Source organism: Stigmatopora argus, chromosome 18 (assembly GCF_051989625.1).
Source record: "Stigmatopora argus isolate UIUO_Sarg chromosome 18, RoL_Sarg_1.0, whole genome shotgun sequence".
Lineage (NCBI taxonomy): Eukaryota > Metazoa > Chordata > Actinopteri > Syngnathiformes > Syngnathidae > Stigmatopora > Stigmatopora argus.
In genome coordinates this window covers 11095411-11121166 of record NC_135404.1, presented here as the reverse complement: position 1 = coordinate 11121166, position 25756 = coordinate 11095411, and the positions used below count along the sequence as shown (strand labels likewise).

Here is a 25756-nt window from a genome sequence, read left to right as displayed (position 1 = left end):
GAAGGCGATCCAGGCTGGAGGAGAACTTGGACTTCAACAGGTGGGGGAGAGAGGGAGGGAGGGAGGGAGGCTTTTGCGATAAGGAGTCGGGAGCCAAATTAGTCGGCGAGTTGCGAGAGTCTGACGACGGAGGAGTTCGACTAGAGTCTTGTTGACGTCTAACCTGACTAGGCGAATCGGGTCTGGGAGGAGACGGGAATTACGAGGGGTCACTTGGCCAAAAGAAGACCTGGTCAAATCTGGATGCTTGAATTTGAGCTGCAGTAAGAGCCCAAAGGAAGCCGCAAAACCGCAGTAAGTAAATTAGGAGGCTGGAGCTGGAAAAGTGTATGGCCAAAGCCGCGGGTGGGGGGAGGGAGGCACATTTTTGCGGTCTCTGGAGTGCTTTCCACGTTGTACCTTAATGAATTGATTTCCTGTCTGGCCCATGTTTGCATTTCATCACTCCCCATGACATCACCTTCATTCTTTTTGTGCCCCTGTTGATTTAGCAGAGTGCTACAAAGAAGGGAATAAATCCAAATTAACTGCTAATTCTCCCGCAACAGCATGAGTCACTGGTAATTTTGTCAAATCTGGGAAATCTACCTTGTCAGCGCCGCAATTAACTGTAACAACTTCCATTCCTTTCCAAAACGGAACTTGGTTTTTCTTCCGCACTATGAATTGAAACAATGATTTGACTTTGGACAACTGCAGCAAACAAAGGGCAGACAGAGATCAACTACAATAGGTGGCGTTAACGGCTGTTTGGGATATTGCTTCAAGTAAAATGCTTCCAAAACAAACACACAATGGCTACCGGTGGGTCTGGAAACGCAAAAAAACCCACCACAATAACAGGTGGGAACATTTTGGCCAATTGTATAGTACTAATATGGCGTATTGGTCAATACCGAAACTGGTATCGGTGCATCCTTACAATGATATGTGCAGGAATGGCTCTTTTTTGTCATTTTTCAATAGGTCAGGATGCCTTCCAACGCCAATCACCCATTGACGCTTCGTTTCGGTCTGATCAACCACGAGGGGCGCTACCTAACTGCCGAGGCCTTTGGCTTTAAGGTACCATAACTCAAGAACACTGCATTTTTTGGCGTACAAGTCCATGGTGAACATGGAACGGGTGCATACATAAGGACCTGCGTTCCTAGCGCAGCGTTCTCGTTGGCAAGTGGTCGTGCGTTATCCTATTGTGAGGACATTTGTGTGCATCATTTTCGGAATATTTTGAAGGGAATACAACAGCAAACAGCCCATTGATAGCGAACATGGGGTGGAGGCGTGGCAAACCGCCAACCCGGCCAGAAGGTATAAAAATGTAAAACAAAATTACAGTTCAGTTTTGTGTAAAGTTACATTAAACGTATGTTTGAGTGTGTCTGTATATATTAATCCAAGTTAATTTAAATTTGTTTGTTCGGTTACGAGTGCGTTGCCCTGGAAAGCTCGTATGTAGAGGTACCACTGTACTACAGGTGGCACAAAGAGATAGGACTTGAGTTGCCGTTTAGTCTGGAAAATCCGACAGTTACAGTGTGGCTAACACTACGCTATCTTTATGGGCCAGGTCAACGCCTCTGCCCCGAGCATGAAGAAGAAGCAGATCTGGACTCTAGAGCAGGACTCGCAGGATACCGGCGTAGTATACCTGCGCGGCCACCTCCGACGATACCTAGCCTCGGACAAGGACGGCAAGGTGACCTGCGAGGCCGAGAGCCGCGAGCCGGAGTGCCGCTTCGTCATTGTGGCCCAGTCGGACGGTCGCTGGGCTCTCCAGTCCGAGAGCCACCTGCGCTTTTTCGGCGGGTCCAGGGACCACCTGTCCTGCTTCGCCCAGGGCGTGGCCGAAACCGAGCTGTGGTCGGCCCACCTGGCCCTGCACCCGCGGGCCAACCTGTTGTCGGTGGCCCGCCAGCGCTACGCCCGTCTCTCGCTGGAGGACGGCGAGATCTCGGTGGACGTGAACATTCCCTGGGGGGTGGCCGCCATCCTTACCCTGGTCTACCAGAAGGGGAAATACTGCCTGAAGACCAGCGACGGCCGCTTCCTGGGCAACGACGGGAAGCTCGCCACGCAGAGCGGCAAGACCACCGCGTACACGCTGGAGCTCAAGTGCGGGAAGTTGGCTTTCAAAGACGGCGAGGGGAAATACTTGTCTCCCGTGGGCCCTAACGGCACCTTGAGGTCCGGCCGTTGCTCAAAGCCGGGCAAAGACGAACTATTTGACCTGCAGGAGAGTCACCCGCAGGTGGTCCTCATTGCGGCCAATGGGAAATACGTCTCCATGAGGCAAGGTGAGTAAAGACTGACCTTCCGGTTTGCCTTTTCTCACAATTTTTCAACTGAATTTCGCACGTCTGCTATGGACATTTTTTTTTATATGGATATTCAGATTTAATGTGAATCACAGCTCCTTCGTGGGCAGACTTTTACACCCAATGTGTGAAGGAGGAATACTGCCGTTCCTTCCTGCCTGAAGCGCTTAGAGTTTACAACTGGAACATTGCTTACTTGCATAGATTGGTTCGAATGCTTAATGCACAGATAAGGTTTTATGTAGTGACAAAGCCCTACCGCTAATAGTTACCAACTCTGAACCAAATAAATATATGTATTTCCAGTTTACAGCTTAAATACGCCACACGCTTTTTTTTAAAAAATGTTACAATTCCAAACTCATTTTATTTTACAAGCCGAGGCTAAAAAAGAGCTTCTCTCAACATACAAATTGAATAACTTTACTGTGCTATGTCCGCATTTAAACAGATTATGTGTCGTTCTTGTGAGAACGAATAATGTTGCTGAGTGAATACAACGATTTTATATATTACTCAAAAAATATATACCGCATTTTCTCGCATATTAGCCGCACCCTTACAATGGCCTTAAAATGGTTGAATTTTACAATTTCTCTCGTATAAGACGCCCCCCGATTTACAATATTCACCTCCATATGCATAGTTTTTAATAGGGAGTAAAAATGTGTTCCTTTGAAGGGAAAATCTTAAGAAAAATCATCGCACATGCTATTTCTGAGATACTGTACAAATCCATTGCTGGATTGCACATTCTGAAAGGGTGTAGCAAATACAAAAAGGAAGTCAGGTGAGCAGTACAACCAGATTGTTTGTGCGCATATAAGCCGTACCCTCGATTGAGTAATTGTTTTTTTGCGACAAATACGGCGTATATGGGAGAAAATACGCGATATATTTTTGAAACTCCCAACTGTGTGCAGCGGATGACTGTTTGCCATAATTATGAGATCTGTCTTGTGGCGAGGTGCGAAAGTGTCATCATCATAAAAGTGCTCGTTTGGCGCAAAGAAAGGCTATTGTTTACCCTGCGGAGGCCGCGCTGGTAAATGCTGTTAACGCTCTCTGCTTTTTCCCCCCACCGGGCTCCCGGAAACAGCTGCCCGTAACCTATATTGCGGCCGGCAAAATTGTGTTGATATTGCATTATGTATGTACGCTTTGGTCTTTGGCGGGGCACTTGAAGTGGGTTATTTGATCAGCACGCGGACATTGGCGCGCAGCGAATTGTTGATGGATTACAGCTGCACCGCATCGGCTTCAAAGTTGCCCCCCTTGTCCCAAACAAGACGGCATTTCTTTGATGCGTGCTCCAAAAACTCCAACGGTTGCAATTGCGGGGCTCATTTTACATCCCAGTCCAAGTGCGCTACAAGTGGTTGCTAAGTGTTCAGTTGCCGATGGTTGAAAGGCGGGCGCTGGTCTGACTGGGGACGGATTAGCATACCGTCGCTGTGCCGCGGTTTCCTGTTACCCCATCCCGGTTTGTTGAAACCCAATCGGACCCCCTGGCTCATTGTTCCCGGTTAGACAGAAACCGAAACGCCCGTTTAATTGATTCCCCGAGTGGAAAGACGGCGAACGACGGGGGAGTGTAAATTTTCCGTACTCGCGCCCTGCTACAACGGCGACCGCTCCTTCCCCTTCTATCGCCGTTTCCGCACAAACAAAGGCTTTAAAGTTCAAGATCACACACGCCCACGCACGGCAACGTCATGTCCCAGTGTGGTGAGTGAGGAGGTGAAGTGTGTTGAATTATTGATGAAGTTAGTCCCCTGTTCCTGGAAGGTAAAGAGAGAGTCTGCTTTCAGAAACACAAGACCCCCCCCCGGCCGAAAGCGCCTTCCCTTCAAGTCACCTAATCCAAGCTAACCTAAGCTAAGCACTAACTCTGTAAAAATGCTGCCGAAGATACGTATAGGAAGCACTCAAGAGGGGGGGTGGACAACAAAGAGAGAACTGGATAGCTGGTAAAAGAAAGGAATTATGTAAATTATGTATATTATTAGATTATGGGGAGGGGTCTTTTATTTATCCCAATTCCGCCCATTGAGCAATTACATTAGCAACACTGATGTAATATTAACGGCTCTGATGGAGCGATGTTGGGGGCTAAAATTTCTTCATTTGAATCCTATAGCACACGTGTCAAAGTAGCGGCCCGGGGGCCAAATCTGGCCCGCCGCATTATTTTGTGTGGCCCGGGAAAGTAAATCATGAGTGCCGACTTTCTGTTTTAGGAGCAAATTAAAATGGAGTATAGATGTATATTAAATTTACTAATTTCCCCCTTTTAAATGAATAATTGTAATTTTTTAATCCATTTTTTAATGTGTTTTTAGTTCAAAAATCATTTTGTAAAATCTAAAAATATATTTTAAAAAGCTAAAATAAACTTTGTTTTAGATCTATAAAAAAATTAAATATGCAGGGCTTTTAATCCAGTTCTTTTAAACCATTTATATATATAAAAACATCTAAATATTATATCTAAAATGGTCCGGCCCACGTGAAATCAAGTTGACGTTAAAGCAGCACGCGAACCAACCCGGGTCTGACACCCTTGCTTTAGCATGATTTTAAAAAATGATGTCGCTAGCAATGGCTTACTTATTAATGTATGAAATTGTAAAGTCGATAACAAACATTAACTGGACGCTAGAGTCAAGTCAGAGTTGAATTCAGGGAAGTTTAAACTATTTGAAATTTGTAGCCCTCCTTTGCAAAGGCCCATTTTTTGATTGGTTTGGATGCTAATACTGTCTCGCTTTATTACATTACATTTTACAGCTTGGCCTCATGTTGTGGAAAATATAACCAGTGTTGATATAGTTCCTCTAATTGAAGTTCCGGCAATAGTCTTATTTGGGTGGCAATGTTAGTCATTACAAGTTAGCACTGTGAAAAGCCATTTGTTTGCAGAAAGCCTCTTTTAGTATGAATTTTTTGGGGCGCCGGTGAAGCGGGGACGTGTACATTTGCGGCTCGACGCGATGATGAAAGGCTCCGCAGGTGAAATGGAAAGCAGACAAGAGAGTAGACGTGTTGCCGGAGAGCCTCAAAGGACTAAAAGAAGCGCAAGTTACCTGAGCTCACTTTCTCTTGGCTAATGGACTAAGTGAGTCCAATCATAAAAGAGGCTTGGGAGGTATTAAGGTAGACGCTAGATTCAACAAAAAAAAAAATTCTATTTGCTTGTTTATTCACTTTTGCTTTTACGCTAATGGTGCTGTGGATGCAAAAGATTATCTGTCCAACCAAACGTACAAATGTGAGCCGACACTAATCCCAGCTGACTTTGTGTGAGCATACAGTGGGGGGGGATTTGGTTTGGGGGTCACATTGCCGGCCGGACTGGTCGACAGCCAATCACATGGCTAGATTTAGGAGTTGAATTACAATGAATTCGGGTATATAAATGGAATTCGCGTCAAGCCATTACAAAGCTCATCCATCCAAAGTAGTCACACACAAATACATCATAAAACTACTAATAGCCAAAATGAAATTAATGTATCAACATAAATTCACTATTCACAATTCAAGACTTAACTCCACAGCGATGATAGTTCTTAAATAAATGATATGAAATGGCCACTATGTGAACCCTATACAAGAACCCGAACTGCAAAAAGTTGCAATAACACAAACACCGAATCAAAGCCAACATATATTTTCTAATATAAATAATGGCATCATTTAATTGGAATAGATTCTTCCACATTTTGATTTCACTATTTTCCTGAAAATGGAAAATACTGCATCTTATCAATATTTCATGATCTATTAGTCTTTAATGCTTCAGTGTATTTGGCTCATGCCATCAAAGGTTTACGAAGGTCTACCGACCACTGCGGGTCTTTGATTTTGATTTGGCGGCAGAATAAATCAGCATTGATGCACTTTTTGATAATGCTGCTCACTCGACAACCCTCTGCTTTTGACTACCTCTCAAAAGTACAAAAAAAAAAACCAGAGATTACAACCCATAGTCTCTACTATGAAAGCACACCCAAATGTCCCCATGGGCCAAAAAAACTACTACAACAACAACAACAACAAAGTAAAAAAGACCTCATGTAAAAAGCAAGCTAAAATGCAGCAGGGAAGGCTAACAGATTGGGAGAAAGAGGAAAAAGGAGACGGGGGGGATAGTGGCATCAGCTTGCCATTAATAATAGATGGCAGAGCCATCCGTGGCTGATGGATTAGTTGGGCCTGTTCCACTTTTAGACTGCAGGTAGGACAACGGCAGAAAGTGGGGCCCTGTTCTGGGGTCACGTCTAAAACTGAGGCGCTACCCGAATGAGTGTAAAAAAAAAATGAAAGTGCTTACTTTTGATGCGGTTGCCACGACAAGGCCCCGATTCCGTAGGCTGGACCGGTTTTGTAGACGGTCATCGGCAGACGTATTGATATCTTCAGATGGGTTGCTTAGATTTCAGCGTATCCAATCGGCTTCTCCGCCATTCTCCGTCCGTGGCCCATCTGAGGCGTGGCGGCCGCCGGGTCCAGCTGAGCCCTGACGGGAAGATCATTTCTGGCTTGAATTAGTGTGAAATGGACACGCGGAATAGGTAGACCAAAAGACAAAAGCATGACATTGACTGGGGATGGAGGAGACCGTACGAAAGGAGCCGCGGGCTGGAGGGGGGCGGCCATGTTTGCATCAAACGCACTTACGGTAATAACGGTGATGAGTCACGGACGGCGACGCGCCGACTCACCCGATGCTCCATTTATCAACGAGTTAATAAGATGTACATTAACGTGTCCGGAGAGCTGCAACCGTGACATCTTTGTCACGTTCTGGCTTTTCTCTCTTTTATATGCAATTGAAATAAGGAGCAAATTCAGAAAGCAAATATAATCGGAAATAATGAAAGATATATACATAGAAAAAAGGGGGGATTCATGGCATCTTTGATTTTCTGTATTTGCATTGCATTCGCTGCCCATTGAATTCAAGCAAAAATATGTCAAAAACATCTAGTATGTAGTAGTATATTTAAATTTCATCACCACTATGATGAAGTGCTATTTTTCTTACTACCACAGAAATTTCAAATATTCCTGTTTTTTTTGGAAGAGAACAGATTACAGTCTTTAAGAAACACTGAATTGTACGAGACAACACTTTGTTCACGTATGAAACGCAAGTTTTGTATCGCGCCGTTCATCAGCCTGTAAACCACATGTGTCAAAGTGGCGGCTCGGGGGTCAAATCTGGCTCGCCGCATCATTTTGTGCGGCCCGGGAAAGTAAATCATGAGTGCCGACTTTCTGTTTTAGGATCACATTAAAATGAAGAGTATATATGTATATTAAATTTCCTGATTTTCCCCTTTTAAATCAATCATTGTAATTTTTTTTTATCCATTTTTTCTGTGTTTTTAGTTCAAAAAACATTTTGTAAAATCTAAAAAATATATATAAAAGCTAAAATAAACATTGTTTTAGATCTACAAAAAAACTGAATATTCAGGGCTTTTAATGCATTTATAAAAAAAAAATCTAAATATCATATCTAAAATGGTCCGGCCCGCATGAAATCAAGTTGACATTAATATGGCCCGCGAACCAACCCGAATTTGACACCCTTACTGTAAACAATACACTATATTTGACGCTAGCCTATCAATTAGCGGCAAATCTGTCCTCTGAATACATTTCTATACTTAATTCGGCATTTAGAGGAGCAGAAAAGCCCATTTGGCTAAAATTGCAAATGTGCGTTGGTTGCTTACATCTGATCGTTGGCTTCCAAAGACTTGAGTGACGTTGCCAATGATGTGCACATCCTGCAAAGTGTAGACTTAGAAATCCGCCGCTCTTCCTGTTTTTCTGCTTTATTCTTTTATTGAGGGGATGGAGGGGCTTGGACGGACGGACGGCCACACGGCACTCCAAAGCTGATTATATCCCAAGCCAGCTGTGAAAGAGGGCAGATAGGCAGGAGGCCCCAAAGGTGGGGTTATGGGGGGCAAAGTGGGGGGGAGGGGGGTTCAGGGGTGAGGAGAAGGAGGAGGAGGAGGAAAAAGAGATTATTAGAAAAGGATGACCAGAAAGAGGAGAGCGATAAGCGAAGCGTTGTTAAGGGATTAAGAATATTCATTGGGGATATTGTGTTATGCATCTAATTAAGGGTTTAGGCCTACTCAATCTGTCTGTCGACCAGTCATGTGACCCACAACCCTTTTTTTCCGTCCTATTCTACAAACAATGATGACAAATACCAGCCTCCGCACATTAAAATATGGAACACGCATACGACGTATATCAGTGGCAAATAAAAGAAATGACATTAGGGGTGTAATGATACGTTACACAATCGTGTGGAGAAAGTGTCTACATTGATTCAGTCACTAAAGTGTCAAAATGACATTCACGTCGGGGGAAAACGTAAGTGTTGTTTTGAACGAATGCATGAATTCGAATTAAATCAATTCTTGATTCAAATCCAATGGTGGCAGATTTTGTCTTATCGGCCCCAAAACAAATCATTTTGAATTTGTCATCGCGTACAGTGACGACGTAGTACGCGGGCCTTTCCCACCACGATGTAAAACTAATGAATTTCTACGATCTGATGACTAAATAGCCCTCGTTCCCGTCCGTCTCAGGAGTAAGCCTCGCCGCCAACCAGGAAGACGAGACGGACACGGAGACCTTTCAGATGGAGATGGACAAGGAGAACACCAAGTGCGCTTTTCGCACCAGCCAGGGGAACTACTGGGCTCTGGTGGCCCACGGAGGCATCCAGAGTACGGCCACAGAAGTGTGAGTAAAGCGGGCTTCCACATCCGGGAAACAATTATAAAAAAAGAGCCTTTTTACGTTTTAGCTCGGCGGATAGCACGTTCGCCGTGGAGTGGCTCGGTCACAAGATGGCGTTGAAAGCAAACAATGGAAAATACATCTGCGCTAAGAAGAATGGCCAATTGCTAGCCGTCAGTGAGACCATAGGTGAGCCCTTCCTTCCTTCCTTCGCCAAGTGGATCTGTTTTTCTAAAAAGCGCTTGTGTTTTGTCAGGGGAGGACGAACAGCTCAGTCTCAAACTGACCAACCGGCCAATGTTGATCCTCCGAGGGGAGAACGGTTTTATCTGCCACCATAAGAACTCCAACACTCTAGATGCCAGCCGATCTGTTTATGACACGTTCGGCCTGCAATTTAGCGACGGCTTCTATCACATTAAAGGTCAGCGCGCGACAGGACTTCTCGGACAAAATGGATTCGGCGTCATTCCGATAAGGAGGACGTTTCGAATGAGGTCAAAGGCCGCGGAGGTCCGAAAATAGATCGTTTTGTCTACTCCGGCAAATATCGCGATGCTTTGAATTTGGCCGCCGAGGCGCAAATGAGTCTGTTGAATTGTTGTTTGTACATTCACTGGTATTTACTTACCGTGTAGGTGAAAATGGACGCTTCTGGTATGTAAACGGCAGCGGCTTGGTGTGCTCGGATGGCGAAGTCCCTGAAGATTTCGACTTGGAGCTCCCGGAGCGAGGCCGCCTCGCCATTCGGAGCCGGAGTGGACGCTATCTGCGGGGAGATCGGGGAGGAACGCTTAAAGCAGATGGACTCGGACTGAGCAGCTCAGCTTTGTGGGAGTATTAATCACTTTACAACAACAACAAAAAAAATTACAAATACCTACCGGAGACCTAAGTGTCTAGAAATTGAGCTTGAGGAACAAGAGATGGATTTTCCAAACTTTTATTCCTGTTAATATTTGTTGAATAGTATTTCACATAATTATGGACCCTTTGGTGCCTAATTCTATTTTAAAAAACAACATGCTAGTTTCCTCATGCTGTTTTTTTGGTGACATTTTAATCGAATCTGCGGTGAAACTGAAAGCAGTGTTATTATGACCAATGTCAAAGTGTTAGGCTGTGTATTGTCAAATGATCATTTTCAATGGAAATTGTTATATTTTGTAATTACAATCATTGGGTTTCCCTTTCCAGCTAGGAACATAATAAGGCATGTTATCATTTTTTAGTGACTCATTTAAATATAACCATACTTGGTACAAAACTATCATACCAGATGCAAATGACACAAAATAAGTCCAAATTCATTGGTTACTTACCGTAAATACCGAAAAAAATAGCAATTTTTTCCCATTGTAAATGCAAAAACAACAATGAAACCTGTTTTTCACTGTGGTTTTATTATGTTGAAAAAAAGCTATAAATGTCTGACTAGACTTACAGATTTTTCTAGTGACATCCTGCCCTCTACTGGAACACTGAAGTGTGGATTTCTGGGTGAACGTACGTACGTGTACAGAGATGTTAAATAATAAGCAGAGATGTTTCTCTCAATTCTTCATATGCACTGAGAAGATGTGATATCATTTTGCCTGTGGACGTGCCCTCACCAAAGTTACAGGAGACTCGACATTCCTGGAGCTTGTGCAAGATTTTCTGATCAGAAAAATGGAGTCAGAAATTTGGAGTCAAGAAAAAAAATAAGAAAAATATTAAAATGTAGAATCTATTTGTAGTCTTACCTTTGCATGTTGTAAGGCCTCTCTAACATGTAAACTTTGCATATTGAGTGTGGAAGACCTTTCAGGTGCTTTCTGTAAAAGAGCCTGTGTCAAAAAAAGAAGAGGGAGGGCTCAAAATATAACTCACTTTTGCTCTTGGTGGACACACTAGCTAAAATTGCTATTACGCCAATAGTCCCGGACAGAGGAGAATGTCATTAACTGGTAGCTATATTCAAGGAATGTAATGCCTGATTTATTTGTCTTATCTATCCTTAACTGCAGACTTGCTGTAGTCTGTGGATTGTAAGTTAGCCAGTTAGCATTCTCTTTGGTTCTAAGTCGTAAGAGCAGATGTCAAGGGAACAAGCCAGGTGATCGTAGTTCATTTTGAACTTGTCAAAAACTAAACTTGAGGTGAAGTGGGTCCCAACCCTTTCAAAAAAATAGCATGTCATTTCTCCTAGCTATTTTCTGCATACGTTCCCTCAACAGAAAGTGTGCAAATTGAAAAGACTTTCAAACCTGTAGTCTCTGCAAGACTGCATGATGCATTCCACATACGGCCGCCAGTGAGGAGCTCTCAACGCGGACTTCCACGATGTCCAAGGGTGCTTCTGGGGTCACGACACTGTCCTCCTCCGTTGGGTTCACCAGAACGACCTCTTTTGCCGTCATCTTTACCAGGTGTCCGTTTGGAGCTCGGGCGTGGACCACTGACCTATCGAGGGTCTTGGTATCACTCTTGCTTTTCACCCCTCCGTGCTCTCCCCCGATGAGCCAGTCCAACAACAAGACACCCACGTTTGTCGACGTGCCTTCAGAAGCCTTCAACGTCTCCTTCAGCAACTGCGACGAAACTTTCACGCAAGTAGAATGTTTCTGGCTCGACGCATCGTCTCTTAAACCGCTGTGCGGTTTCAAAAAAGTTCGAACGGTGTCCAACGGGGTGACGTCGTAGGATCGAGGCGCGGCGTTCCTTTTGACGTCGGCCGGATTGACCATCCGCAGGGCGTGCAAGCAATCCACCGTCAGCGTGTTCAAGGGCAAATTGACGAGATGGCCCCCCGAGAGCTCCGCCGACGCCTTTTCGCCGAGGATACTTGAGAGGGCGAAAGCCAGGGTCGCGGTAACCACGCAAGGCAAGGACCATTGCCCTTGGGTGTCCAGGGGTAGTGAAATCTCCAGTTTCTCGCCTGGGTGGAGATTGTGAAATGGGAAGGAGTAATGTGCGGAGGAACTTTCCACTTGGGCGGAGTCGCACATGGAAGAAACGGTGACGTTGAGGGTCCATCCTCGCTCCAGAATATAAGGACTTCCATTATCCAGGATGTATTTTAAGGTCAAAGAGTCTTCTCGAAGCAACGTGCTCCAGTCGGCGACGGCACGACATCGGATGGGTTTCTCCATTTTGCCGTTTGCGTTGGCCTTCAATAAGAAGCTTATGTTGAGCAACTGATTCAAGTGTGTCAGAGTTTGGTTTCTGGATTTGACTGAAGATTTCAGCACCGATGCTCTAAAAAGAAACAAAGACATTGCGGTTTGTTAGAGATGGGATCGCAGGAGTGCCCAAATCATAATCATTTAAAGAGATGAATAATAAAATGAAAATATAATGTTTGTTGCTATAAAAGCAGCAGAAAGAAGACATACCTCTCGCAAACATCTCCAATAGCAGACAGGACATCTTTGATGGCCCGGCCAGCGTGAGAAGACGAGCCTCCATCTGGCACGCCAACAGGCGGGCGTATTATTTGGAGCTGACCTCGGCTGGACAGTGCCAGCAGTTGAAGTTGAAGTTGACCTGGTACACAAAGCGCTCATCTTAATTCACTTTGTAGATGGACGAAAGTTGAAATAATCTTCAGGTTTTGCGATTACGCGTTCAAAATGAGGAAAGTCTTTCACCAAAAATGACGGTATCAAGTGTGAGTAGACACACTGAGTCGGTTTTATCAAAGTGATTTGACCCTTACAACGAAGTAAAAAAAATTCCAAGCTTAAAAATCTCATTGTAGCAACAGAACCTCAACTTTGACAAAAACTTGTAGTAGTAGCTTATATTGCATTTTTTTTCTCCAACTATGTTCTCCGTTTACTTTGCTCGCAGATTAGATTAGATTTAACTTTATTCATCCCATACTCGGGAAATTCACTTTTTGCAGTAGCAAGAAGGTGAAGACACAGGAAAGACATTGTAGACTTAAATAAAATAAATAAGCGTGTTACACGGAATATATACACATCAATAATGACTATTTTTACTATATGACTATATCACATATGACCTCATCAACAATTCCTCAAAATAGTGACTTAATTGTTCAGCCTGGCTAGACTTAAATTTGCAAACTAATGGTTTAAAAAAATGGGAAGATAATGTTTTCTTACCTTCAACGTTCTTGAGATGTTCTGCCAAGGCGACGACCCGGCACACATTTAAACTGTTGACGTTCCGAGAGGCATCGGCTGTCGTCTTCGGAGAGGCTAAGGTTTCCTTTTCTGCCTCTGATCCGCCAGTAGAAGAAACCAGTGCCAAATCCAGCACCAGCAGGTCGGAACCAGTGCTGTAGTAAAGCGAGCGTTTATCCAGACAGGCGCAGAGCGCAGGTCCGGGCACGCGCACTTCGCTAAATCTGGCCGCCACGCCATCTCCCGGCGTTGCCTTGGGCTCGAGCGTGACCAGCACGACTTTGCCACTTTCGCCCAGTGCAACCAGAGAGTGGGACGCGTTCGTTTGGACGCCGATAAACACGACGGGCTGCTCGAGGCTGTAGAGGACTCGGAGTCGCGATCCCGGTACGCGATGGGCGAAGAAGCACAGGCGGCCATCCGGCAAACCGCACAAGACCACGGGCGATTTGGCCAGGGCCGCGTCGATCCCGAACAGGACTTTAAAGAGAACGGGATCGAGGGAGGCGTGAGCGCCGGGCGATTTCGACGAAGCGTCGGCAGGGCGGACGCAGAACAGCACCGGTTTCTTTTCGCTTCGCTCGTCCGAGCCGCGATGGTCCGAATCTGAGATCAGAGGCGCTTTAAACGAGCCCAGCGTTTCGTAGCGGGCGACGGTGGTGGAATCTTCTGGAATTTTGTAGCGCGTCAGAAGCCAGGACGTGTTTTCCCGTCGAAGGTTTAGGAGAAGAGAGTGAAGCAGGAGCAGCGCTAGTGTTCCTTCTTCTCTGATTACAAGGTGCTCGTGGGATGCTTTCACACGAGGGGGAATACGGGAGGACTCCGAGCTTTGAGCTCTGAGGTGAACAGAAATCGCTTCTGTTAGAGGACACTTTTAAAAAACTTTTTTTTTCCTCTCCCTTTCAGTTTCATACCACCAAAGGTGGTCCTGATTTATTTTGCACCCTGGGCGGACATCGGTCTGCCCCCCCAAATATGAGAAAATATGGTGTTATTTATGTTTACAACTACACGCTGAAATATAAATGGGCTTTTATATAGTATCATTTCAGGAAAAAAAATCATTTTGACCCAACAGAAGAGGACAAATAAACATTTCCAACATATGAACACTGAAGTTGCACAAACCTGGAGCCACAAAAATAGAATAAATTGATAATAAACAATCTGATTTCAGGGCTCAGTATTTAGCAGATGGTTTTAAATGTGTTTCGCTCTTTTTACACTTGGCATTAAATTGTGTTCTGTAATCAACCTAAAAAGACGACATTCTTGGCTTTCTGCAATGTGAAATCATCAACTACGTCGTCATAAAAGTTAGCCGCAGTAAGATTTTTTTTTGTGCGCCAGGATGCACTGACAAAAACTGGCCCTTCATACCGTTACAAGCATCACATTTATAAAAAGTTAAAATAATGTACAGTGTCTGGCATGTAAAAAATAACTCACCTGGATGGCAAAGATGAGAAACGGATGCAGTAAACGCCAGTGCAGCAAGCCACATAGAGGGTCTTCTTGTCTTTATTTACAACCAGATCCCTCACATTATCAGGAAAGATCAGGATGGCCTGGAGAAGTGAAATATTAGTCAGAATGGGCGTAAATCAGTTATTGATTCATTCAACTTCACAGCTAAGGAGTTTTAAGCATTTCTCCTAATATATCATTTTCATCCTTGATTTCATTGACATGACAGCAAGTACTTTACTCCTATTATCAGAGCAAAAAAAGTCCTATTATATTTCATTTCGAGAATAGTCCTAGTCTTTTCCAGAATGTAGTGTTACAGAGGGAAAAAAATATTTATAAAATCTCTTAAAATATGAATTTCCTTCCTGCATCTAAAGATACATTTATAAAATCTCTTAAAATATGAATTTCCTTCCTGCATCTAAATACATATCATTATATTATATCATTTGGGAGAATAAGTAATGTGGGGATGACCAACTGCGGTCTGTTTTCCATGTTTTCTTCTTCTCCAACACACCTGAATCTAATCAACAGTATGGTGATCTGGCTTCCGGGTTGCCCTCGAGGACCGAAGTTGAAATAATATATGTTTACATAATCATATAAATAAGATTAGTTGCTTGGAATACAGCCTTTTTTCTCACATTATACCAACATTTTCCAGGACATGGTGGTTTAAGTACCAATGCACAACACACGTAGCAGGACCTTGTTGAGTTTGGATTTCTTAGCAGAGATGAATCCCCAAAAAAGGAAACACTAAACAACCATGAATATATTAAAAATACTTTTTGAAAAGTTTAAGTATGCAAACTTGCCTTTATGTGCCTGTCTTGTTCGCCGAAGACAAAAACTTCATCGCTTCCAGTAGTGAGGAACACGTCGGTTCCAGGTGAGGAACTTACTTTTAGTATACTTGACGCTAAACAAAAGCCAAAATCTGTCAAAATCTCCACCGCGCATCTCCCTTCCATAACTACAACGAAAAAAAGAGATTCTACGTGTGTTAATTTCGCTACAACAATATTTTTTAATATTTCGAAACATGGAGTCGTCGTCGCGTGGAACGCACAGGCAAAATCGGAAGTTGGGTGTTCAAACCAGAAAGTATTTCCTGCGCGTGAATTTTCAACCAATGAAATTTTTTCTTCTTTGTTTGTCAACTTGGCACGTTTGACCACTAGTAGGCGACAAAGATGGCGCGCTTCTTAGTTAATTCGGTCACGAAGAAGTCAACCGGATTGTTCGTCCAATCACCACTCGCTATCGAGAGCCGTTGGAAATTTAAAAACAGACTTTCCTAGTGGGAAAACGTTTAAAGTCACGAAAGGAGCTCAAATGGCAGATCGAGGCAAAATGGAGATGTTTGACAACGATGTATTTAAAATGTTCTTTTACGAGAACAGGCTGAAGACGTTCGAAGATTGGCCGTTCGACGGAGACTGCGCTTGCACGCCGCAAAACGTAAGACATTTCGACTTGTTAACTCCAATTTTAATAGTGAAAACGTCAATCCATTAAAATGTAATGCAATATGGCGTAGCCCTCCCTCATTTGTAGTTGTTTTCTAATGTTTCTCCATAGATGGCGAAGGCTGGTTTCATTCATGCGCCTTCAGACAACAGCCCGGACGTTGCCATTTGCTTTTGTTGCCAAAAAGAGTTGGAAGGCTGGGAGCCCGACGACGACCCAATGTAAGAACAACATAATTATGATAGGAGGATATACATTCCTAATTTTTCTTTTCATTTCCGAATAGAAAAGAGCACCAGTCGCATTCATCTTCCTGTTACTTCATTAACCTGAAAAAGGACGTGGAAGACATGACAGTTGAAGAGTTTTTGAAGTTGCTGAAAGAGAAGGAAGCTTCCATAATTGTATGTTATTTATGTAGCACTCAAAAGTATATATTTTTTAATACTGGAAATAGAAAAGTTATTTTGGTCACGGTCATTGTTTATATCTAATTGTTTTTTTTGTCCACTCACAGACTAAAAACCTGAATGACACCATGAACAAGTTTAAAGAAGCAGCCAAAATGAAAAGAGACGAAATAGTCAAGTCGGCAATGGGAGAAGAGTAGTGTTCTTGTTTTTCTGTAAATATGTGCATTATTGGTCATTAAAGGTGTTTATTTCTAATGTGATGTTGATTTTTTTCTTTTAATCCAGAACTGAGTGCAACTATCCTCCCCCAACTGTAGTTAAATTAAATATTTACAAATCTGTCTATAAATGATCTATCGACTACTAGAAAAGCTGTCAAATCATGAGCCAGCCAATTGATTATCTATGTTAATTAGTGCCACATTTGCAAACAAATTCCCCCTGAAAAGAGCTGCTAATGAACCTTCTTCTCCACAACAAGTTGCAAACATTTGCTGCGCACATTTCGCAGTTGCATCAGATCTGTCACTCATCCTTTTAGCCATCTGCACAAAAGCTCTCGCACATTTGTCAGTGCTTGTGATTAAAAAAAAGAAAAGCCTCCACGTGTTCTCGTTTCATTTCTCGGCGTGCTTGCGTCAAACTATTTTCGGGCCTTAGAAGAGCAATGTTTTGGTGCGTGGCAACGAGGGAACTTTGAACAGCGAAGATACGAGTGAACTTTGAGACACGAATACATGGATCTTTTCATCAAGATGCACTATTGTCATGTTCTGTGATGTTTCCATGGCAACCTAAAGATCTGTGCAGACAAAGGAAATGCTGTATCGTTGCCTCATTACTGACAAAACAGAATCATGACTGCATTGCAAATTGTTTTGATTTGCAACAAAATATGGTTGCCAATAAATTATTGAAGTATTCAGTTCTCACAATTCAAACATACGGCCCGCGGGCTGGACGTGGCCCACTAGGAGGTCTGATCCGGTCCACGGGGGTGGTTCTGCCTGACTTTAGAGTCATGCATAATGTACATACAGAATGAAATGCTTTTATACTTTTTTTATCCTCAGGCCGCATGTCTGACTCCCGTTTTAGGGGTAGTCTGCGTACAAAACAAAACTAAAAAAAAAAAGAATCCACATATTTTAAGGTCGAGCGCTCTTTAAGGCAATTTCATTCCTACACGTTAATGGTGGCTGTACATTGGAATATATTAGAGCTTTTTATAAAAAAAAAAAAGAATTCTAAATCAAGAAAATAAATATGGTATAATACAGTTAGACTCATTGTTTCAACCCCAGGAAATCCCCATTCAAACAGATGGACAGATGTCCTTCCCGTGCCAAATGGGGAATCGTCCGCCAAGTCTTCCAAAAGAGGAAGTTAAAAAGACTTTGCCTCTTCGGCACGTAAATTCTGTCAGCCCGGTAAGCAAACCTTTCCGGCGAACAGCAGGCCGACGATGGTGAAAGATATGGAGAGGACAAAGAGAACGTAGGAGGAGCCCACTCCGGTGTTGTTGGGCAGCTTGTACGGCTGTCCTCCGACTTCACTGACGTAGAAACCCATGGGGAAAATCAGGGCGGCCATACAGAACAGGACCACTGGGGCGAGACGGACAGGACAGCAAAGAGGACCTTGTTACAATTGGCCCAAAGTGGACAAGTGGACCATTTCGTTTCAGGGCCTGTTCAGTTCATTCCATTATTTTCTTCGGTACTCGGACGATTCGCCAAAAGACGTTTCACCGACGGACAGTTCGCCGAACGGACGTTTCAAACGGAATTTGCGCGCTTTCCCCCGGATCGTGTGTGTACACGTTTTTCAACCTTGGCCCACGGGCCATATACGGCCCGTTACAGATAATATTCATTTAGGGAATAACAAGGGCATGTACTGCCCCCCGCTGGACATGCTCTTGTTATTCCTAAATGAATGTTATCTGTAACGGGCCGTATATGGCCCGCGGGCCGAGGTTGAAAAACATGTACATGATCCAGGGGCAGGGCGAGTGCGTGAATCCTGTTTCGGCGAAACGTCCGTTCGGCGAACTGTCCGTCGGCCAAACGTCTTTCGGTGAATCGTCCGATCATGAACTAGCGGGGCGAGCACCCTGAATGGGTGGCCAGCCAATCGCAGGGCGCAACGAGACAAGCTGGTAGCTGGGGGAAAATTAGCCTACTGTTAGCTTAGCGTGCACGTTTTTGGGGCCGAGGGAGGAAACCGAGGCACCCGGAGAAAACCCATGCAAGCCCGGGAAGAACACGCAGGAAAGTCGAGACCCGGGATCCAACCCTCGAGGCCCACGCGCTAACCTAAAATTCCCGTGGGGAACGGTCGACTACTTACGGCCGGCGAAAGCGATCCAGCGGGCGTATCGGATGAGCTCCCGGCGCCAGTGGGACGCCAGCAGTAGACAGCAAGTGGCGCTCAGCGAGAGGACGCCGAGGATGATGAAGAAGAGGGCGGTCAGCCACTCCGGGGGCATCCGGGGAGGGACGCAGGTCCGATCTCGGCCGTGGATGGTTTGGCACTGTCGGACCAGGCCCACCGTCAAAGAGCCTGGGGACGGCGGCGGAGGAGGAGGAGAAAAGGTTCATCACATTGGGGCATTTCAGACTGTGATTGGTTGCTTGGATTGGTTTAGTCCACAGCACATTACCTTTAATTTTTTTTTAATGTTTTACACTGCATTTTATAATTAAAAAAAACCTGAAAATATCATTTGTTAAATTGATCTTTTTGTTTCTAAAATGGGATTTATACATGATAAAACAATTACCGGTGCTTTTCTATTAAAAAAATGGTTTGCAACAGTCCTAGTTTCCACGAAGGACCCTCCGGTCCCACCCAATCGCAAGGCCCTTAATTCTCTGGGTTGGTAGTCCCAAGAGAACTCATTAAAAGTCACAGCTCCTCAGTCATGATATATCCTTGCCTTAATGAGACACGGCTAATTGCGCTAAAACAAAGGGTGGCGGCATCAAATCATTGTTTACCGAATGGCCAGTACACAAAAGGGCAACTTCATTCAAAGGCCACGCCCACTAGTATATGATCCAGATGTAGTCATTGGCTGCCATTGACGGCGAGAGACGTCCGATCTGGTCAATTACTGATCATCCGAGTCCATAATAAACAAGAATGAATTAGCTTCCATTGACGCCAATAAATGTCCAATTCATTTTGATTGAGACTGTCAAACTGGATGATCAGTATTCGGAGTATATATTGTCAGGAATTCATTAGTTACCATTGACGGCGACAGAAGTCCAATCCATTTTGACTAGGAGGGCTTTCAGCAATGATTCGCTGCCAACCTCTCCAAATCAAACTAGATTGGACGTCTATCCCCATCAGTGGCAGCCAATGATTTTAAGGCTGACTCTTGACCTTTCCAGACTGTGTTTTGAGATGTCAAAACTGTACTTTTTTAAAAAGAAAATGTTGACGTGACACAAAGAGCAAACCACCCTACAAATCCGCGAATAGGAGGGGGAACACTCAATTTCAGGGGCAGGCGAAAATAAGCGATTAAAAGTGAATTTTTAAGAGAACGAACGAGAAATGAAGTAAGTAAGTTAGTCCGCATGACGAGGCGAGGCGAGGCGACTTACCGGCTGACTCTCCGGTGCTGATCCAGTCCGGATTGGCGATGCTGGCGATGGCGAAGACTTCTGCGGCGAGGAAGAGACATCCTGAGATCACGGTCAATTTATCCATGTCCGTCGCTTTCGGGCTTTCACGGGGCTCTTCGTGGATGTAGCCCTCCTCCGTCCGAGTGCCCACGGCTAGGTGCGGCGCAAGCTCGCGGCGTTCACCAAAGCGGCCACCAAGTGCTCCATTCGCCTCGGTTCCCTCGGAGGAGGGACTCGGGGCCCACTTTCATGGACCTCCGGCCATCCCGGGGCAACTTTATTCCTAAGAAAATGGCCTGGGTTAGTCGCACAAAGTGGACGTGTTAGCACGCCGCTACCATTATCCAGCAATGCTTCTTCTCCAGGTCGACTTTCGCAGCCCACCCTGGAACTCTCCTCCCCTTTATGTTGGACAATTGTCGGGAAGAAAACACAGTGGAAGGTCAACTTGTTTCATAGCAAAAAAAGACGTGAAAAAGACAAATAGGTTAAAGCGAGACGTGGTGTTTTTCGGGGGAAAGAAGGCGGCTTCAATGTGTGAAAAAAAACAAAAACAAACTCAAATCCAGCAAGCTTGCTTTCTTGGCGTCTGTCATCGTCAGATCTCGCGAGAAGATACGAGAGGCGGTGCCCTCCGGCTACTTCAGGAACCTTCAGATTGAGTTGGATAACGGAATGAGCGTAATCGTTAACAATATAAATTAAATTAAAAAATACATCGTTTTTTAAGAACCTGTATTGGTCAGATACTTTGACACAGAAAACTTCAAATAAATTTTAATTCCGTATGGAAATAATTTTTTCCCTGAGAGAAAATAAATATGATACAATATTTTTGGGAAATTTTGTGTCTATACGTTCCAAGGCCTCATTAACGTCTCAAAGTCGATTTTAAAATGAATTATTTACGAAAAATGTCAGGCAGATAGAATTTATTCATTATTTTTACATGAGCTATACATTAGAGTGGATTGGTGGTTGTAATAATGTTGCGATAACCATAAAACAAATCTCACATCTAAACAGACACAACACGTCTTGTTTTTGTTGCGGTGGCGCGAGAAATAGGGGTTTGCGTTAAAGAGCAGATGAGAAGAAAGTGGAAGTAGATTTTTAAATCTCATCAATGAAGGGTGTTTTAACCAGGTTTCCGCTGGACGCCATGGTCTTCTTGCCTAACACAAATTTCTTGGCAGCCTGAAAAAATAAAATATGTCATAGACATGAAAGAAATGAGTTAAAAACAGATTGACCAAAAAGACAAGAATCTTACATTGGCCACGTCTGTTAAGGAGACATTATCAATTGTTTTAGCAAATTCTTCCGGCGGTTGATAGGCGGCGCTAGTTAGCGCTTGGGTGCCCATAGCTTCCAGCAGACCTTCACAAGTCTCCACAGACATCAGCAAGTGAGATTTCAGCGACGCCCTTCGCAAAGAAAACCAGAATACAAGTTAAAAACGAGTACGGGACTACGTCCGACGAGTGCGTTATCCATTTGGACAGTTCTCACTTGGCCCGAGTGAGGTCGGCAGCGGTCACTCCGCCGTCAGCCACGGCGTTCAGCTCGGCAAGAGCGGCCTTGATGACCTGCGTGCCGTGCAAAAAAAGGTCTCGTATTGGATATCGTGCGAATTGCGGCGATGCGGACACTCACGTCGCCGGTCGATCCCGCCTGGGAAATGCTGTAGATTCCAAAAAGGCCAGAGTCAGAGTAGCTGGCGTTGAAAGCATTCACCTGAAAATATCAATGTTTTCAAAAATCTGAGGCCCCCATTATCCGGTAAATGTGTATAAGGCAAAAACTTACATCAAATGGGTCGGCGGTTGCCTTGGCAACACCCTGCACCAGTTTGCTAGTAGCATTGGACCCCCTCTTGATGTGCGGACCCGCTCCGAGCAGGTGCTGCAGAACGCTGAAGGCCACAGCCTCCGCGGTGCCCGCCGCCGCCGACTGGCTCACCACGGCGGAGTGCACCAGACTGCTGGTGCTCGGCAGGCGGACCTCACCTGTAGAGAGGGCACCGATTTTAGGGCAATCATTAAGATTATAAATTCAAATATTCCCTTACCGCCACGATACAGGGCTTGGACGTCTGACGCTCCGGCGCCGCCGCGAATGTTAAAGAACTGCTCTCCTACTTGCTTCAGAACTGTATGATCCACACCTGGAAAAGAGAAGCATTGACGTTCTAGTTCTATTCCGAAAGGAGTAAGAGCACGAGGTTCTCACCTAGTCCCACAAGAGCCATTCTGGCACTGGTAAAATGGTTCTGAACAAATTGGTGCAGCTGAAAACACAAGAAAATGGCGACCGTGACCATTTGGCTAGCTTCATACAGTAGGGCGAGATAGATGCCCAATTGGGATTTTCTCTTTATTCCAAGACAGACGTTTTTTTTTCCTTTTTAAATCAACAATCTTGATTTTAAAACAAAAAATATAATCCTCACATGTTGCGACTGGACATTGCCCACCATGTAGTCAGGACAAAACAAAGAGTTGCTAAGCGCGTTCTTATAAGCGGCTTCATGGAGACTTTCAACTACAGCTGTGACAAAAAAAGATTCACTGTAAATCCATTTTTTTTTTCTTTTTTCGAGAGCGCCTGTGAGGGTGTGAGACTCACTCACCTATATGAGCATTCTCTCCTGCTTGGGCCTTGTCATACTTGACCCGGGTCGTCAGATCGGACACCTCCCACGGCCGAAACTCCGGCGCCGTCGTCACGTTGATCAGGAACTCCATCACTGTGTCGCTATTGAAAGAGGATTCCTGTTCAATTTACTTCTTGCATATAAAGAGGCAACGTGATAAAAAAAAGGATGAGGTGACTCACACGTCGTCTCGCAAGCAGTCAACACTGTACATCATGTTCTCTCTGGATAAAGATGCACTGTGGAGGCACCACAAAGCATGGAAAAACAGAAATGTATATATAATGAGACTTATTTTTCTGGTATTTAGGGATCACTGACCTCAATTTGCCTCCCACTGCTTCGATTCCACGGCAGATCTTGAAAGCCGAAGCGCCTTTGGTCGTCTGAAAAAGGGATTCGGCGAAAGTCATCTACCGCACTTCCGCCGATACAGGCCATGCATCCTACCAAGTTGGCCGCCAATCGCAAGACGTGGGTGACGCCCTGGTTGTCAAGTGTCTCATGACGAGAGCCGGCCTTGACAAACACAGCGATCTTGGAAACGGGCGAGTAGTTTTCCAGGGAGGTGACCACGAGTCCGCTTGCCAGTCTGCTAACCTGAGAGAGAACCACAATGAAGATTGAAGAAAGTGTGTGAAAAGAAACAAATGTGGAATATTATTCTAGCTAAACCGCATAGAAGCGCCTCTGTGGAGGAGGAAAAACAACATCAACAACCACTGACCTGCACATCTTGCGGCTGAAACTTCAAATGTTCACCAGCCCTTGTGGTCTCCACCTTACGGGCAGCCTGTGCCGCGTAAAGCCTTGTCTGGAAAACAAAAAAAGCAGGAGCTGAGAAGGTGGGAGAATACAACTAACAACTGTAAAGATACTAGATGGGTATTTACTGATACACATATAGAATGTCCATTGTTTGGAAATTCATCTCTTATTGCTTTAGTCATAAGGCATTGGAGTAACAGTTATCTTCATTATCTCACGTCTCGTAGCGTTTTTTTCTTCCAAATTTGGATCAACACCTGTCGGTTGCGGATTGCGTACTACACGTTTTATTTAGAAAGGTCCTTCCCAGATCCTTGTGACAGCCTGCCTTTTGCGCACAGCACCCGCGACGTGAACTCTAGGCTTCATTTGCCATAAAACAGTGAGGGAAATAAGAGGGCGAAAGGGATAAATCGTTCCGATTTAAGTCCACAATAGTATTATTGCAACATAGTACTTACTGATAAGTGAGAGAGTCCCCGAATCCCCTTCATTTCCCCTCTCTCCTTCAAACCTGGACCACGGAACAATATGGCGACGTCAAAGTGCCCTACTAGTAGATATCACATTTAAGGCTAGATATCTAAAAGCTCAGTAAGTGACTAGTAGCCATCATGTGTCTGAGGTAAGTAGGCCGTTGATTTACTACATGTCTGAAATTTATGAGATATCAACCTATTTAAAAAATCATTTGAAAAAATGTACAATTTACAGCTATTTTAATATACATTATCCGTTGACAGCTATATTTATTGAACAGTACCGAGGCAAAATGGCCGCCCAGTAACAATGCTCATCCCTTTAACACAGAGCGCGAATCATGCATTTATCTGTCGCTCTCGATTTGCCTTGCGTAACGTTTTGGCGCATTACTGCCACCTACTGGCCGGAGTTAAATCCACGAAAAAGAACATTTCCGGTCTCCTTTTTGAAACTGCGCATGCACGGCCACTCGACACGTGAAGCACAACGTTCTCTTCTCGACAAACAGTCGCATTTGTCTAGTCTAAAAGAAATATCTTCATTTCGTAAATTGTTGTTCCTTTCTCCCAAAAATAATACAAAAACTCCTCAGTGAAGCTTCTCGCCGAGAGGGTCGAAATACCAAGACGAACCTTTCACAATGGTGAGTGTTTTACCGACTGCTAGCTAAAGATGCTAATCGTTAACATGTGCTGTGCTAACAACGAGCTAAGAGTTGCACTAAAATCACTGATGTGGCCCTTGGCCACGTTTCCATCATCTGAGTACAATTCGTGATTTTTGTGTACAGACTGAAGCCCCAGTAAACCCGAAGGCCTACCCGTTGGCCGACGCCACGCTCACCAAAACTATCCTGGATTTGGTGCAGCAAGCATCCAACTACAAGCAACTGAGGAAGGGGGCTAATGAAGGTGAGTCTATAAGAGAATTGTAGCTTTTTTTTAAAGTAATGCTGACAGACATTTTTTTCCTCCCTAATCCAGCCACTAAAACCCTGAACAGAGGAATCTCCGAATTTATCGTCATGGCCGCTGATGCCGAACCATTGGAGATCATCCTCCACCTCCCGTTGCTGTGCGAGGACAAAAACGTCCCATATGTCTTCGTCCGTTCTAAACAAGCCTTGGGCCGTGCCTGCGGAGTGTCGCGTCCAGTTATCGCTACCTCGGTCACCATTAAAGAGGGGTCACAGCTCAGACCCCAGATCCAGACGGTCCAAATGTCTATTGAGAGACTACTGGTTTAATAGTTTTTGTAGTAACTTGGCTTTCTACTCATGTTGCGAAACACATGACATTTTTTGTTTTTATGGAGGACCATTTGCATGTGAGTGTACTTGTTGTCAATTGACTGGTTCTTAATAAAATTTAAAAGCTTAAAATGTGGTTTCTGTGTTCTTTTGTCAATGGCAATTCTATTTTCTCTGAAAACTATCACAAATTATTTTTTTACTGTTACTACATTATTTTGGGACTACAAAGGTGACCATCGATGAATGGCATAATAATACTCCATTTACTATTTGGTATTTAGCTTAAAATAATTTGTTTTTTGTTTATGATGTGATGAATGTCTTGGCATTTCCTGCAGAATAACAATTATACCCTGACAAACTAAG

At 44.3% G+C, this 25756-nt stretch overlaps 6 protein-coding genes across 11 annotated transcripts in view; 3 read left to right on the top strand and 3 right to left on the bottom strand.

The window, feature by feature from the left end:
* Positions 1–17676, bottom strand: part of faap100 (FA core complex associated protein 100) — a 50997-nt gene extending 33321 nt beyond the window's left edge. For 5 of the 6 annotated variants that reach the window (XR_013306188.1, XR_013306189.1, XR_013306187.1 and 2 more), the window contains exons 1-10: positions 15523–17676; positions 14681–14799; positions 13211–14067; positions 12473–12623; positions 11345–12335; positions 10841–10924; positions 10540–10754; positions 9727–9864; positions 8066–8250; positions 6655–6840 (exon numbers count right to left, since the gene is read on the bottom strand). Coding sequence is in view for 1 of the 6 variants with exons in the window: in XM_077626245.1 (XP_077482371.1) it covers positions 10623–10754; positions 10841–10924; positions 11345–12335; positions 12473–12623; positions 13211–14067; positions 14681–14799; positions 15523–15678 (2490 nt within the window). In the remaining 5 variants the exon portion in view is untranslated. Of the gene's footprint in view, positions 1–6654; positions 6841–8065; positions 8251–9726; positions 9865–10479; positions 10755–10840; positions 10925–11344; positions 12336–12472; positions 12624–13210; positions 14068–14680; positions 14800–15522 lie in introns of those variants that run through there. The other variant, XM_077626245.1, reaches the window with a different exon arrangement.
* fscn2b (fascin actin-bundling protein 2b, retinal) lies at positions 1575–10429 on the top strand. The gene is made up of 5 exons (XM_077626246.1): positions 1575–2297; positions 8942–9098; positions 9163–9284; positions 9352–9519; positions 9734–10429. Exons 1-5 carry the CDS (start codon positions 1592–1594, stop codon positions 9937–9939), a joined length of 1359 nt encoding a protein of 452 aa, XP_077482372.1. The 5' UTR covers positions 1575–1591; the 3' UTR covers positions 9940–10429.
* On the top strand, positions 15957–16845 carry birc5a (baculoviral IAP repeat containing 5a). The gene is made up of 4 exons (XM_077626247.1): positions 15957–16168; positions 16289–16398; positions 16464–16581; positions 16695–16845. Exons 1-4 carry the CDS (start codon positions 16043–16045, stop codon positions 16785–16787), a joined length of 447 nt encoding a protein of 148 aa, XP_077482373.1. The 5' UTR covers positions 15957–16042; the 3' UTR covers positions 16788–16845.
* A 47-nt stretch (positions 17677–17723) lies between the features above and the next one.
* LOC144092845 (uncharacterized protein C16orf52 homolog B-like) lies at positions 17724–20988 on the bottom strand. Its single transcript, XM_077625974.1, has 3 exons — positions 20211–20988; positions 18943–19155; positions 17724–18197 (listed from the first exon to the last, which is right to left on the bottom strand). Exons 1-3 carry the CDS (start codon positions 20314–20316, stop codon positions 18013–18015), a joined length of 504 nt encoding a protein of 167 aa, XP_077482100.1. The 5' UTR covers positions 20317–20988; the 3' UTR covers positions 17724–18012.
* A 160-nt stretch (positions 20989–21148) lies between these two features.
* On the bottom strand, positions 21149–24237 carry uqcrc2b (ubiquinol-cytochrome c reductase core protein 2b). The gene is made up of 14 exons (XM_077625973.1): positions 24117–24237; positions 23615–23701; positions 23338–23487; positions 23209–23273; positions 23070–23126; positions 22864–22988; positions 22684–22781; positions 22464–22521; positions 22303–22398; positions 22041–22240; positions 21888–21968; positions 21744–21820; positions 21505–21658; positions 21149–21428 (listed from the first exon to the last, which is right to left on the bottom strand). The coding sequence occupies exons 1-14, from the start codon at positions 24147–24149 to the stop codon at positions 21345–21347; spliced, it is 1365 nt and encodes a 454-aa protein (XP_077482099.1). The 5' UTR covers positions 24150–24237; the 3' UTR covers positions 21149–21344.
* A 312-nt stretch (positions 24238–24549) lies between these two features.
* On the top strand, positions 24550–25519 carry snu13b (SNU13 homolog, small nuclear ribonucleoprotein b (U4/U6.U5)). Its single transcript, XM_077625976.1, has 3 exons — positions 24550–24781; positions 24929–25049; positions 25122–25519. Exons 1-3 carry the CDS (start codon positions 24779–24781, stop codon positions 25382–25384), a joined length of 387 nt encoding a protein of 128 aa, XP_077482102.1. The 5' UTR covers positions 24550–24778; the 3' UTR covers positions 25385–25519.
* Positions 25520–25756: the final 237 nt, after the last annotated feature.